The sequence below is a fragment of the Rhea americana genome, unplaced genomic scaffold (genome assembly GCF_003343005.1).
Source record: "Rhea americana isolate MKP2758 unplaced genomic scaffold, rheAme1 scaffold_112, whole genome shotgun sequence".
In the NCBI taxonomy this organism is placed as follows: domain Eukaryota; kingdom Metazoa; phylum Chordata; class Aves; order Rheiformes; family Rheidae; genus Rhea; species Rhea americana.
In genome coordinates, this window is record NW_028185173.1 from 76625 (window position 1) to 92641 (window position 16017).

Here is a 16017-nt window from a genome sequence, read left to right on the forward strand (position 1 = left end):
TCAGTGGGAATTTAGCCAATATATTAAGGACTGTGAGATAAACTGTAAAGTACAGTTTGCCTTTGAAGATTCATCCCTTAAGGTATATGAAGCTATAGATAGCCAAACCAAAGGTGTCATTGAATGTGAATGTATTAGACCTTTATTTACCATGATTATTAAAATTCTTATTGTGAAGTATGAAATGCAGGTCACAAATAGACCATGTATTTTCTAATTCTTAATTTGATATCAGGATGTTTCAGTCACATTATTTAGTTCTATTTATGTGGGAATTTAGGGTACCAGCTTAAGCAGAATTGCCACACCTTCCATTTAAAACAAATGTACTCTGTCCCTCTCTATATATGTATGCATATATAGAAATAGTGTCCCATCATTCTCTGATGGTGAGATATGCCTGCACAGATTTCCTAATTCTGTTCAACTAAAAGTCTTTAACATTTGTTTTGAATCCTTGTGACATAGTTTTCAAGGACATGGAATTCTGATATATTTTTAATCACTGTCAAGTAAAAACGGACATTCAACAAAGATCACCCATTGCCTTCCCATTTCAGATTCATTGGGAAGAAATATAAAAAGTTACATTACCACAATAGGAATCTTTTTGAAGCCTTTGCCTCTCTGCTTCAACAGTCATGTTTTTCAACATGTGGTCTAGTATAGTTGCTTGAATTACACTTTCTGTTTAACTCTTGCTTCCCTCCCAGAACTTTAACACAATAAGAGCTACAAAGGTCTTATTAGACTTAGGAACTCTGGCATGATATGGTCCCCAAGGGACCAACATCCTTGAAAAAGAATACCCTGTGTAACAGTATGACACAGTGACTGCTTTCTTCCCAAACAAAAAGCATATGGGACTCCAATAATAGACCACCTCCAAGAGGGATACTGCACACTCGGGCTTTGACTAAAGTAAATATAATAACTTGTCAAGCATGTTGTGGGGAGCTGTAGATTTTCCCCTGGACAAACCTGGAATATCAATTAACTCTGTAAAATACTTTGTGCTGATACAATGCAACCTCAGACCATCAATGAAAAGTGGTTAAGCACAAAAACACAGGATGTTATTCCAAAACATAACCTTCCCCATACAGTTTGTTTGGAGATATGACCTATCACTGAGACAATAACAGTAGAAGTCTATCTCTGTAATTTTCTCTTGGTACCTAGGGAATGTCAACAGATAGTATAGGAAACAAAGAAGCTTCACTTGTATGTTACATTAATTCCTGGCTAACAGTGCCTTGCCTTGATAACACCCACCTTTGACCATTATTAAACCAAACATGTCCAAACTACAGAGATATTATTGAGGCAGGCTACAAAAATTTAACTGAAAAAGGATGCTGTAGCAGCTGCAAGGCACCTTCTACAACATCATCACATTTGTACTGACTGCAATAGCTACACAGAGCTACTCCAAAAATACATGTTTCTTTTTTGGTTTTAAATATGCTACTGCTACCTTTTAAGATTTGAATTAGCAAATGAAACAGCAGTAGGGTTTAGAGAAGCAGCAGAACTCGTTCCCACTGCATTAAGGCCAAGCATGATTGCTATAAGAAGCAAAATCAATCGTGTTATGTAGCATGAAAGTTTAATATTAAAAATATGAATTTATTAATTACAGTATTTACTTCTAATATATAATACCTCTACTAATTGATCATTTTTGTGTGGTAAATAACTGATTTAAAAGAATCAGTAATATTTGCTTAAATGACAGATAAACTCTGTCTCTGAAAAAGACTTTAGGAGTCTACCTGCATGGATCCATCTGCATGGTCCAAAATATGTTGAGGTACAAYTACATGTCCCCAGCTGCAGCTTCTCCTTTTACACTGTTGAAAAAACCCTGAGATGATAGTGGCACGGAACTGAGATGCCAGCAGTGTTATTTGGGAGCACAAAGGCTAAGGCATGGTCCTTCACCWTGAAAACCTAGTGGTCTGCATTGGCAAATAAAGGCAACTGCCCTTCAGATACTGGGTTCACAGATCCTCCTTCCTGTTGCTTAAAATATCTTGTCAATGTAGTTGCTTTCTTTCTTAAGATAGAAATACCATAAATATASCAGTGCATAGTTGTGCACTACTACATTTAGTTATCGTACTTCTATTTTGTTACTTGGGCTGGCTGAGAAGTGGCAACAACTATTTCACATGTCCATGTCACACAYAAAGTGAGGAAGAGGAAGCGGTTTCCCTTTAATACTTTTAAACTGTGCAGCTTCAGTAAGGTTGTCATGGCTTTGAATATTCACAGTTAATTAAGTTATTTCTTAAAACTTATTTTGTTGCTAGAGTTCAATAACGAAGCAGTGCCTTTCCACAAACATTTGAAGCAGACATCCCCAGCTGTTCAGAAACATACCCACTTTGCCACTAGCCACTTGCAAAGAGCACCTCATAGAGCTGAGTAGKAGAAACAGAAGGTTACATAAAGCAAGTATGTGTTTATCTGCCTTGCATGTCATCTATGTCTCCTGTATAATCAGGTGATATTCTAGGAAACGCTGCTCTCCAAAGTGCAAATGAAAGAGAAGGCACACGACCTGAAGCCCCGTGACACCAGATGGAATCTTTCCTTTGCCTTCGATGGCTTGGCACCAGGCTGCGCACACCTAACATTAATCACGTCGCATGACCTAGGCAGGTTGTCCTCTGAACTCAAGGGACATGCTGTGCAGCGGCTCAAACCTGCTTGTATTTCTCATGCAAGTAAGATTTAGTCCCAGCACAGCAGGTGACCTGAAAGTGTATGGCACACTACCAGAGACAAATAGCTGCTGTGGTGAACCTTGATGCTGCTGGAGAAAACTARGCCTAATAAAAACAGCATTTCATTTGTACGGTGCAATTGAAAACTTGCGTTTAACTTTTAAGTTTCATATAATGAGATCAGTGTTTTAATAAAGCATACACTGAAAGTACTGGTATGGGACCTGTGATAGCAAAGTAAGTAGTATCTGCAAAAATGTAGCATTTGCAGTGCACTTCTGTTCATTCAAAAAATTGTAAACGTCTACCCACCAGACTGCCCTTTCCATTGGGTAAACCACTTAAGAGTCTAATTATTCAAATGGATATGGCAAAAATACTTTAAAAATCCGTTTCACTACCGATAACACTCTAATTCTGTCTATGCATCAGAGTGTGATCATTTACGGTATTGACTCATGTTTTTACTGGTAAATGGCTCTCTGTCATAGCAACCTGTTTTCCTCAGCAAAAAGTGTTTTATTTGCTGCCATGAAAACCACGGCTATCCACCCACTCAGATATGAGCACAACACTTACTGCAAATGTCACAACAACGATTATGAAACAACAGCAATGTGAGTCATGCAGAATTACAGCAAAACAAGTGATATTTTGGGTGATTTTAGAGCACTTATCCTATTATTAGAAACTTCTGTGCTTTGTATGTCTGATGAAAAATTGATTAGATATATAGTCTTTGAGAGCTAGCAGCAAATATTGAGCTGGAGAAGAGTATGTAGTAGTTTGGTTACTGTTAAACTACCAAATAAAATCCCATTGAAATTAAAATGTACTGAACTGGAGATTTATGGAAAAATGTTTGAGCCCACAGGACCACAGCATTAACAATCAAGTAACCAGAGACGTAAAGAAATCTCTGACTGGACCCAGAAATGGAAGTCAGTGGTTTCAGCTTCTTARTACACTTCCAGCAAGCTAAGTGACTGACTCCAGTACATGGAGCTCAACATCTAAAGGAACTTTTAGGCTCATTGGAGCATTTGTTGTATGAGGCTAAAACTTCTGTTGCTTGGTATAGCATGGCAAATGATATGCAACGAAGTGTCCTAGTAATGAAATGAATTGCTGGTTCTAGCTACAGCCTTTCAAATGTCCCCAGAGACTGCTAGTCTGACCAGACTGTACGTCTTTCTAATTGTCACTTAATGCTGTGGGCAAGTGTCCAGAAACTAAAATATGCAAAGTAACAAGCACTGAAATTCAGTTTGAGACATTATTCTCTTCCCATGTTGTAGTAGTAACTCTGATCTCCAGTTAATTCATCGTCCAATTGGATATGATTTCTGGTTTAATACAGCATTAATATCTACATATTACAACTTTATACTTCTACCAAAAACATTCACAATTTTAAAATAGACTATTTAATCCCAACAAACTAGTATCTGATCTAATCTGAATGTTGTATCTTGCTCTGCATCATTTAAATTTCTTTGCAATCACATACAGAGGGGCTATGAGGCGAGAGACCACATGTTAGCCATCAATGCAATTTTTTTTTCTTTTTGGTTACGGGCCAGAGAGAGGCTACTAATCAGTGTGCAGAGGTCACCCACCTGCCCCCTGGATCATAGTTCACACACACAATTAATTCATTATGGGGAAAAGTCACCGCTGGAGGTTGAACTGCCCATTCCAGGTTTTTTTGAGGTGAATGTCCTGCCACTGACCTGGAGAAATAGCTCCATTAGCTAAAACTCTGTTAAATCACATTTCCTTATGCAATTTTTCTAACATAAACATCATAAAGCAACAATTAATAGAAAACTTTGCCACCAAAGCAAAAATGGCTGTAAGTATAGGTACTAGATACAGAATATGTTTGAATTTCATTTTCTCTTAGAATATATTTATTGTCCTTTTACAATATTGCCACAGATAAGCCTGACTTAAGAATGCCTGTAGTAAATGAGGTTTCTCACAAATTATTTAGCACCTACATGCCTATTATTATAGGCATGCATGACAAAACAGAATAATAAATAGTTACTGTTCCTTCCGTCCTTGGATCCACCCTTAGACCTAAAGATCAACTTTATGAAAAAATTATCAAAGACTCTGGGCATGTCAGTTGTGTGGATAAGTACTGTACAGATGAGGAAACTGAGATACAGCAAAATTAAGGGCAGACGTGAAAAATGACCTAGTCTTCTAACTCCAATATTGGAATTAAGCAAAACTACTTCAGCAGGCATATGAACCTGGAAATGCCTTAATCCACATGAACTAGAGTCACCAGTGCCTAAGTCACTCCTTCTCATGTGAAAATCCTGCATTAAGAGTTCTGCGTCATGCACCTCTTCTGACTGTGCCAACAGAGAAGCCAGACGCCTCGTCCATTCTACCTACAGCAATCAGAGATCCTGAAAACAGGTTTAACACTTTACTACCTCATCCAGCAAGATGGTCAGTGAGTCCTAAGACTCTGAATATTGTTGCGATTGCTCATTTCACATTCAACTGACCTTGTCTCAGTCGTCCTTCATGACCTTTCCCCCAACTTGTTTCCTAATATTCTGCAATAAAGATACTTCCAAGCTCCCTCCATAGCTCCTTCCCACTGTTTCAGTAGCATCACTGCCATTTTCGTTTAGACTTTGATTACCAAGTCTGGCTCTTTACAGGCCAGACTCCTTTCCAAAGATATTCTGCCATTCGTCTACAGAGTCCTGGTACCCTGATAATCATAACTGCTCCAACTGAGTAATACTTGTGAGTACCATCAAACTGAAATTTGAAATCTCTCCAAATCCAGACGTCTGAGCAGTTATCTAATCAGTAAAGAGTATACACTTACTCTTACCTCAGCTTGAATGTTAGCTGGCAAAATTGAGGTTTCATTTTCTGTTATACTACCAGTCGGACCATTGCTTGGGGAACTGGGACCTGATCCGGGAGAGCTGCTACTGACTGAGGATTCTGGAAAACAAATTATGTATACATGAACTCATATAGAAAGGCAATGCATGATCTTAATGAACTAACTGTACATTGTTTATGGCATAGGTTGTTTTTTTTGGTGCAGCTGAAGAGTATTTATCAGTTACGAATATTTGTTCTCAATTTTTTGGTTTAAGTTTTACAGCAGTAACAAAGAAAGATACTCTTGTTCTTTTCCCTTCTGATCTGTCTTCTTCACAAAAGGTGAATTTGTTTTTTGGTTGTTTTTTTCCCCCCACAAGGATGGTATGATATTCAGTAGCAGGCAGAGATACAGGCATTGAACRTGTAATCAATAAAAAGAAAAGAAAGTCTTTTCTTTCTAATTGCATAGTGCCCTGCTTCTGTAAGAGATCAGAATGACAGAGATAGCCAGCTTGCAAGGGTCATGATAACATGTCATCAATTCATGAGGCCTCCTGCCATTCCCTTACTGTTTGGAAAGGGTGCTGGAGTAGTAGTCTGCTGTAAACTAACCTTTATATACATAAGTAATAACGGTAAAATACACACCACTTTCACTACRTTTTTGTCATAAATAAGAAATACAAAAATCTTTACATAGCATTTTAAAGTTTGTATGTTATCTCAGTTAAAAATTCCCAAATTCTGTCTAAGATAAAGGGAAGGMGTATGATCTAGTTGTGTGTTGTTTTATTAAACTGTTCTAATCCTATACCGATATAAATTAAAGTTTTGTACACAGAAAAGAGTAAGAAAGTTAAAGATAGAAGTGTGTGGCACTGGGAGAGAKAAAACTCCTTCATAGAATAGCTTTAAATGAAAGCGTTCAAGAAGTTAAAATAATTAATACCTAAATATGACCATAACTATTCTGAGGCTACTTCTTTGCTTCTTTCCTCTTTCTTTCTCAATCCACTTGCAAAAATATGTCTGCACTTTCACTGAAATTAGCATGAGATTTCCTAGCCGCTTATTGGACCTTTTGCTGCTTCCTGCTAGAGCTGGCTTCAATTTACTGAAGTGAATCAGTATCCAAATACACTAACTGGTCAGGGAAATTTCCTGCATTGAGTTCTCACTGGTTTCATCAGAAGAGTAGAAACACAAACTAAGTAATTTTTTTTCTCAGCTTCTGAAAARTTAGCACTTTTTACATAAATATTCATTTAATTTAGTGCTATTTTMTGTTAAAAGAAAAAAAGAAAAAAACACTTCAGCCAGAAATGTTTCATCAAAATCAAATAATTGATTAATAATTAATGTTTGATAAACCTTGATTATAAAAGGTATAAAATGTCACATAACAAATCATTATAATGGCAGTCTGTGAGACTCACTGTCACTGACACTGCCATGAGTAAACAYGTATTTCATTTATTTTGAGGTTTCTGCTCTAGCAGTGGCTGCACAAAAAGCTCCTGGGATAAGTATTTTAATTTATACCTCACTTGCAAGTGTACAAAATACAAAGAAATCCACCACAATTACGGAAGAGGAGATAAAGAATCTCAGAAGAGTTTCAGAGAACATCTGAAATAACAGATTAGTTGTAAAAAGTCCTTTGGAAAGAATTTGTAGGGAAATCATCTTACTTGGTCACTTTGATGCTTACAGTCACATCTGTGTCCCAGTTTTACATCTGACTTACTGTGGAAAGTTGTTGTGAGAATTGCATCTATGGTGACACTGAAGTGAATTTGCTTATGTTGCACTGTATCTCCACCTTGGTGGGGCCTAACTCTGATATATCAAGTGAACCCAAATATATCTCTGACAGCTTAGTAATTGCTGGTGGTATAAACATATGGTCTGACTGTAATAGCAGTTGAAGCATGAAGCTACCAAGTACTGGTGCAAATTCATAGTAAGCAATATCAGAGTCAGGCCAAACACAGTAAACACTCTTTTATTTCAAATAAATGGATAAAACCTCGGCAGCTTTCTATTCCTACACACTAAGATGACATACTTCAGGCTGCTTGGGAGCTGTGSTGAAGTGTGCAATTCTGCAAAATAATACATACGATATGAGTCACCACTCTATATATCAATACCAAACATGCAAAAGAATGCTTTGGCATCTACTGTTAATTGGTCTGTTGTCTTTTTTAGTCTACGGGCAAGAAAAATACCGAACACAAATACCAACTGAAAACAAGTACTATTGATGAAAAGAAATTTACTTTGCATTTTCCCCCTTTTAATCCCCCATATACATATTCTGTGTTTTTACATGCTAAAATTCTGTTTTAATTACTAAAAATATTATCTGCTACAATCAAAAGTTTACCATTGAATATTTAAACTTTTTCAWCATTTTCTATTTAAAAAACAGCTTAGTGAGTCCTTACATCAAAAACAGCTAGCCTTGACATTTTCAAACAAACAAATGAACAAACCAAACAGGAGGACAGGATCAAACACATGCTCCCAAAAGGGTTCTGGATTAACCTAGGGACAATTACGTAGGCCTTTTTGTGCCTGCTGCTTGCATTTACGTTCTCCACTGGAGACAGAAAGTGGGAGATGCAAGACCCAAAATTTTGACAATGCACAGAAGAAATAAACATGGGGAACAGACTATTCTCTTTTTCTTCTTTAACGTCTTTCTTTGCTGACAGGTTACCATTTGTTCCTGTACCTGCTGTTGTAAAATGCTGGTTTCCAAACTGGTTTAAGAACACRTTTTTCAAACAATGACTTTTTACTAAGCGCTAAGGAGCCACAGATTTGTACGTAATCATTTCTTTAATCCAGTTCCCTTTCCAGTAGCTGAAAAATAATGGCTAATAGCATGGTTAAGAAACAATTTCAATTCCAATATACCATTTTGAAGGTTATTTTATGTATGTCAGCTAGAAGTTGCAGCTGAGACGGAATTTTTCCATTCTTAATTACCTGTCACCTCAAAGAGTCTCTTCTTGAATGAACTGACAACAGTTCCATCCTTCCTTCTGAGCAAAGGGCTGCTTCTCCTTTCTGTCACCTTTTGTTTTAACCTCGAACGCACCTTCAAATTGGGCTCTGAAGCTGGAAACAGAAAGAAGAAAATGAATGATTACAAATCAAAGCATTACTACACCCAGACATCATCAGCTTGTAGGATCCTCCCTACAGAACTTCATCAGCTCCAAAGAGAGCTTAAAGGCAGAAATTTTCTTACCTGTCCTCCCCAGTTGTTCTGCTGCCCCTCATATGACTCTATTTTAGACCGGGGAATAGGAGCGAGAGGAAGGGGGCAGAACAGCTCCTGAGCCCAATATTGTCACTACTTTTGATCTCACCCCCATTGCGCCTTTCCCACGAAAAAAAAAAAAAAAAGTTCAGAATTAATGCCTCTATTCCCAATCTGAGTTAAATCTAGGAGACAACAGAAGACAGGAGGACACTCTATTTTGTACACTATTTCCTTGACTTCAAAAAGAAATAATGTTTTTTACTCCCATATCTATCCAATCTGGGATTCTTATTCTACTTTACAACTTTAAATGGATTCAAGTATGTGAAGCTAAGCTATGAGAAGTACATTTTAAAAATGTGTGAGAAAATGAACAGCACAAAACTTACTAAGAGTTAGTAAGGCTTGTGCCTAATATTTACTTAACTAAGCTAGTGGGCTTTTTTATATGCCTCTAAACATTTATGATTCATCACATACTCTTTTTCAAGAAGCAGACAGGCTTCTAAAGCTTCTTTAGGCTACTAAACCAAAAAAAGTCAGTGGCTATGCTGAAAAAGATGAATGGGAATTTCAGTAATGTCATTAAATTAATTTCTTTTCCACCCTAAAGAAATGGCCATTACTCACTTTTCTTCTCATCCTATTTMAACTCTAATGTTATTCAAATATCAGTAAAGAAAACTTTTTTCTTTTTTCCCTCAGAGTGCAATAGTAAGTACTATGACTATTAGCAGTTCATTTTATCATTAGTATTAATTAGAGATTAATGAAATTTTTATTCTGCATCATTTTATATCTCTTGTAGGTGAAAACTTGGATGTCAATACGGCTTGGAACTCAACCTTGTAATTGGATTATGGTCTGATGACAGAAATAGAAAGAAGCCTCCATTGGTGCCTTTTGATTTCTCTTAGAAATATAAATTATGACAAGATTTGCTGGCAGAACATTTCTTGGTCAGCAATTTTAGGCCCAGCACTTCAATGTTTTCTGAATAATATACCAAACAACTAGATTTATTACAGTGTCCAAAGAACATTTATGCAGAAAAATATACTCTGAAAAGGAAGAAGTAGGATTGATTCCCAGAAAACCTAGAATTATATTTAATGCACCTTGGGCAAGTTCCACCTCTCTTTCCTAAATGGACACAGTCTTTTCATCATGTGAAAACCAGAGATGAAGCTCTACTGCACTTTTAATTCTGTGATATTTTTAGCATAATAGAATGTTTCATGTACCCAATTATCTGTTCTTATAAGTAAACTCGCTATCAGATAGACTGCTAAGAGCTAGTGAAAAATAACCATGAAATAGAATTTGTTTATATTTGTCTTTCTGGAACTGAGACTTGGCTGAGCAATATTTCAAATCAGAGAGAGCTGGAAACTGGGATCAGTTCTCTCTCCTATGCACATGCGTAAACCCAGCCCCCTGAAGCAAGAGTTAGCACAAAACAAAATAAATCTTCACTCCACTCAACATTTTACCATTGGCTGCTTCAGCATAAGGATTCAACCCTATACTTCTAACTCCAATCCTTGCCCAGTAGGGGTAACATTTGTTTTTCTGGTGTCCCACTTGTTCCCTCAGGGACATTAAAAATGCTTATGGCAGAGCAAACGAATTGCTACCCTGCTCAGAGTGCTGCTAAATGTCCTATAACCTCAAAGCTCCTTCCATCTGCAGTCATTCACTTGTCACACACTGACTCCCTCTTGGCAAGCAGTCTCTTCTAAGCAACCTATGCCTTCAGCACATTTCAGAAAAAGAGGCACTGGCTAGCAAAACGCTGGAAATCTTTAATAACAGCAATGTTAACAAGAAATTTCTGTTTCATTGGTTATTACCATCACTAAGATCAATGGTCTCTATAGATATCACTCAAGTATGATGACATTTAGAAGAAAAGGTGGTCATCTATTGTGCTGACTCACTTTGCACTGTACCCTTAAAATTTAGGAGAAGATTTCCATGTCCGTGACAGACTAATGTGATACAAATCCTTTGCAATATTCACTGCAGGGAAGCTCCACTTCTATATGAAATGTGTTTCATGCTCAGTTACAGAGATTGCCTTTATTTTTACCACATTCCCATCACATTCTGCAACTCAATCACATTATCAGAGAAACTACTTTGATGTGAATGTCTGAATTTATGAGCCAGCTGAGAAGACAGCCCTTGCATGAAAGCTGAAGTATCATTTTTAAATAGAAATAATCAATTTTAAAATGAAAAGGCAGGGAGAAGAGTGAGTTTAAAATTATAAAATAAAAACTCCTGATAAAAGACAAAGTCATGGTATGGAGGTGTATATACCTCAAGTACTTGCGTTCTTGAATGTCTCCCATCCAATTTGAGGATGTCTGTTCCAATGAACAAAATGCAGAACTGGAAAGTGGTTTCCTGATACCTATCAGTTGCTGAGGCACTAACTTGGTGCATGACTGCAGAGGTCACTGCAGCAGCCTGCCTCACTGAAGTTGAAGCAGAATTACTGTTGACTGCAACTGGTATGGATTACATTAGCAATTTTATGTGCCTCTAAACTCCTGCACGAACGAAGTAATAACACTTCTATAACTGTCAACATTCTTCTAATATTTAAAAAGGCAAAACTAAATATTTTAAGCTTCAAGGATAGAGTTGTGGATTAAAATTATAGATGGATGGACGGATGGATAGATAGACAGACAGCTAGATAGCTACACGTACCTCCCCAAAGCTCATTACATGTGATGACTTAGAAAGGATTTTAATCCGTTGAAATTCATGAGTAAAGGGAGAAAAATTTCTTTAAATACTTCTTAAATTACATGGTTCCCCTAACATTTGCAGAGCATTTGGAAAGCCTTAGTTGCAAATGGTGAAGAGTTATTATAATTAATTTGGTTTGATATTTTATCTAGTGGTTCTTTGAATCAGTCTACAGAGGATATTACTCAAAATGACTATTTTGCATTAGCTTCTTCTGTAGGTATTTACTGCACATTAAGAACAACTTTCTTGAGTTTAATTAAAACCATTGCCAAAATTGACTATGCTAATCACCAAGGACATTCATTAGTAGTGCAGAACAGGAGTGTCGCAGAGGGAGATTGTACCAAATAACTACTGACTCTTTACCTTCGCTCACTGGCTTGCTGCCGAACAGCTTTCTCATGTAGATACAATCCCTTAAGAATCAACCTTTTAATGCTGCATCAATACCACAAGATAATTAAAAAGGCCTCCATGTAGGCTATTACTCTATGCAGTGATTCAACCATAAACCAAGATACTAAYTGAGCAAGATAATGAATACATGTGACTGACTCTGTACACCAAACATCCCACTGAAGTCAAGAACTCAACAGTAGATTAATTCTAACTGATATAGGAAGATGCAATTTTCACCTTCCTGAGGTAGTAAGCCCTTTCAGGATGACATTCCTAAAACAGTATAAGCCATCGCTCTTCACAGTAAATGCATCAGAGCAGAAGAACACAAACTGCAGAGATACCAAAAGGATTCCTCCTGGCAACAGCAGCAACGAAAGGATGCTGAACAAGCCGAGGTTTCCTGGGTTAGATTCCTAACACTTAAGTGGGCTGAATGATACCACCAAGGCGCCAGAATACCAGAGATAAGAGAAGCAACAGGAGAACATGGCTGGGAGCTTGGCAGAGGAGGAAAGCAAGGGCACACTCTTACTAGCTGGGGAAAGAGAAAATATATTATTTGAGTATGTTTTGTATGAAAAAAAACACAAAGATGCAGTGATTTTCTCCGAAGCTCATCAAAGACCATGTCACTGATTTTGACGGGAATCAGCTGATACCATCTGAGCAACTCACTCAAGTGGATTTCAGTAAAGACTAACCTGAGAATGGTCTATGTAACTCTGCAATACAATTTGGAATAATGGGATGTTACAGAAATATGGTGTGTTCAGTATCCCATCATCATTAGCTGGCTTAGCATCTCTTTTCAGTGCTGTTAACCTGAAGTGGCATTACACGTTACATGGTTGCCTACCTTAAGTGGCCAATGGCTATGAAAGATACAGACAGTATTAGTTTAAATAACAACATAAGCCACACAACAGATCAGTTACCTAACTCCTTGGAATGACCTGCAGTTATTTCTACAGAACTGTTAATTTTGGTTCTAGATGAAAAAGAAAGATAACATCTGGATGAATTTTGTCTCTTTTATGGTGGCTTCACATAGCAGGAAAGAGGTTAGTGGCGACACTGTTAAAAACAGCAAATATACAGACTTACATATATGTACATATTATTTCATCACCATCACCATCACTGGTGAAAGARAGCTACTCTCTCCTGAGTAACATGATATTGAGAAGCAAGCATGAGAGACAGGAAAATGATACAGTGAAATCATTATGTCACATACTACCTTTTGCTTAATCATTAACAATTTGCAGATACTACCATTAAAGAATACAGCCTGTGGCTAAATTGCTCCCAAATGAACTGAGTTTTTTGACAGGGCTTTGTTTCACTGTTTCTTATGAAATACACAGAGATATTTAAGAATAGATAAAAACACTTTCTASTCACAGGAAGGGGATGTATAAATGAAGGGAATGTAAAAGATAATAATGCACTACTTTCTGAAGGTTCCTGGAACACAGTACTACTTTTGTATCAGAAAAGCGTGTGCCAACTTCAAATCAGCATTTAATGAAGCCAGACAGGAAATGGGGGATGGGAGATAGTGGGTAGCGAGCAGGTCCTCATCTTGAGGCTAAAGCCATATATAGGAAACCTGAAGATCAGAAAGTGAGCTTTTGTCCAGGCTTAGAAAGGCTCTAAAGTGAAAGCATTTCCTTTTATTAGCTGGTAGGCTGTCTTAAAAAAGCTGTGGGGCAGTAGAGGTAAATGATACTAAATTTGGCTACAAGGATTTCAACAGCAGCACAGGCAACAGAGGCAAATTCTCTACATTTTCAAGATCTGCCATGTCTTGCATGAGAAAGAATTTATCCCAGTTGCCCAGACAACAATGTTATCACTGATCATTTTGAAGTGATAACATGGACTTCTCTAAAGTATTTAAGTCAACAGAAATAACTACAAAACAAAGACTTAATATTCTAGGAGTAACTTAGCTCTGATATTCCCTCTTTCTCTGTCATTTTTTTAAGCTGCAAAGAGTCACATATTAAACTGAATTGCATACATTCTATACTGTACACTGAACAAAAKTTATCTGAAGATCTTTTTCTGTTGTTTTTACTGCCTGGAATCTTACAAGCACCAATAAAGGAAATTACACAGTCAATGAATTCTTTTCTTTAAACACATGGGTTGTTATTTCTTTGCACTATTGTACTGGGGACCCACGCACAGACAGGACTCCGTGGTATTATGTGCCAGTGGCAGTCTGTTCCCTAGATAGCTTAAGGTCTAAGTACAGAACAAAAGGATGATGGATGGATACAGATCACTGGAGGTACAACAGACGATAATGAGATGGTGCTGGCCAGCATAACAGTGGTATTTTCAGCATACCAGTGGCTTAAGCTTTGTCAAGTTTCTCTGGAGCACTGTGGCAAATAAGAGTTTTCAAAAGATACTGAGTGTGGTAATAAAATAACTTTGAGTTCTCTATGGATATTTCCCTTGAAGCAGGAAGAGCATAATGTGAGAAAATATACTGTTTTAAAATTGAACAGATGAAGACATCCTCTTTTTGTTGCATTTGCTGCACAGCACAAGTGGGTTCCTGGCCCACACTGTGGGCTCCTAGTCATGATGGTGATACACATACACAATAAAGCTGGTGGTGTCAATAATGCCAAGGTTGCAGGTTCGATCCCCGTATGGGCCACTCGTTTGGGCGTTTGACTAGATGATCTCCAGAGGTCCCTTCCAAACTTACCAATTGTATGATTATATATTATGAAAAAATTATGTCAGAAGAAATCTCCTTTGGGCTAAAGTAGCTCAGCCGGAAGAGCGTTAGACTGAAGATCTAAAGGTCCCTGGTTCAAGTCCAGGCTTCAGCAAGGGTGGGGGAGGATCCTTGTTGCTCCTTCTCTGGAAATCTTCAAGGCCCACCTGGATGCAACCCTACCTAACATGCTCTAGGTGACCCTGCTTGAGCAGGCAGGTTGGACTAGATGATCTCCAGACATCCCTTCCAACCTTACTGATTTTTTGACTCTATGACAGCCCTTCTATGTAGTGTCAACACTGGAGATTAAGGAAAAGATCAAATCCTACCCTATTACTGTACCAAGAGAAACAGTCAAAAGAGGCATATCTAAGAGTCCTAAGGAGGTAGTCTGAGAGTAGTTAGCTGGGAAGAAATGCCCATCATACATCTCTCAGGAAAAAGACCAAATTTTCATTTTTCCCCCTCAGTGATGTAGGTAGTACAAAAGGCACAAGATACTCCTATTCCCCATCAAAAAGGATAAATGAGAAGAAAGTCTGGGCTTCTTCACCAAAAATACGAATTCAATCAAAGGCAGGCAGAAAGCTCTAGAGAGGCAGGGAACACAGGTCAGGAACCAATGTTCCCTCAGTTGCTTTGCGGAGAGTGGCCACCAAACTTTCCCTTGTGAGAGACCTCTGAAAGGCTCACAGTCCTTCCTCTGGCTGCATGAGGTTCTAGAAGACATGTAAATAGTCACTGCTCTGCTTGGAGTTTCTGACTTTTGCTCTGATTTTCTGCAGGAAGCCACAGACTGTTTCAGCTACCTTCACATATCTGAATATATTAAACATGGACAAGATGAGCAATGGCCTTTTGCTTTCATACATGACTTACTTCTACGGTAAACCTCCACCTTCAAATACAAGAGACAATATTGGATAGCAAATATGTGGGACAACCTCTCCCCTAGCTGATGGACTGGAAGATAGCTGCATGCAGTACAGTTCTGTAGGCTGAAGGGCTTTTAAATTCTGGTATTTTAAAATGCCTCTTTTGGAAAAGTTTTAAACTAGATTAATGAGACTGAAAGCCATTTACACCACTTCCTTGAAAATTCTTCCGGGAATTACATGGAACATCCATGTTACTGGTTCTGACCACTGGGTGGTCCCAATGAGGCAGAAGCATCAGATAAAGCCGTGTAAGATGAAGATGCTTTGTTTATCTGGCTTGCATCACCTCAT

General features: G+C 37.8%; 1 protein-coding gene and 1 non-coding gene across 18 annotated transcripts in view; one reads left to right on the plus strand and one right to left on the minus strand.

Annotated features, from left to right (window-relative positions):
• LOC146600868 (histone deacetylase 9) overlaps positions 1 to 16017 on the minus strand; it is a 307621-nt gene that overhangs the window by 14019 nt on the left and 277585 nt on the right. For all 17 annotated transcript variants that reach the window (XM_085316217.1, XM_085316166.1, XM_085316241.1 and 14 more), the window contains 2 exons: positions 8598 to 8729; positions 5599 to 5714 (listed from right to left, as the gene is read on the minus strand). In XM_085316217.1, coding sequence (XP_085172343.1) covers positions 5599 to 5714; positions 8598 to 8729 — 248 coding nt within the window. The remainder of the gene's footprint in view (positions 1 to 5598; positions 5715 to 8597; positions 8730 to 16017) is intronic.
• TRNAF-GAA (transfer RNA phenylalanine (anticodon GAA)) lies at positions 14828 to 14900 on the plus strand. The gene has a single exon. It is a non-coding gene; the product is annotated as a tRNA-Phe (tRNA).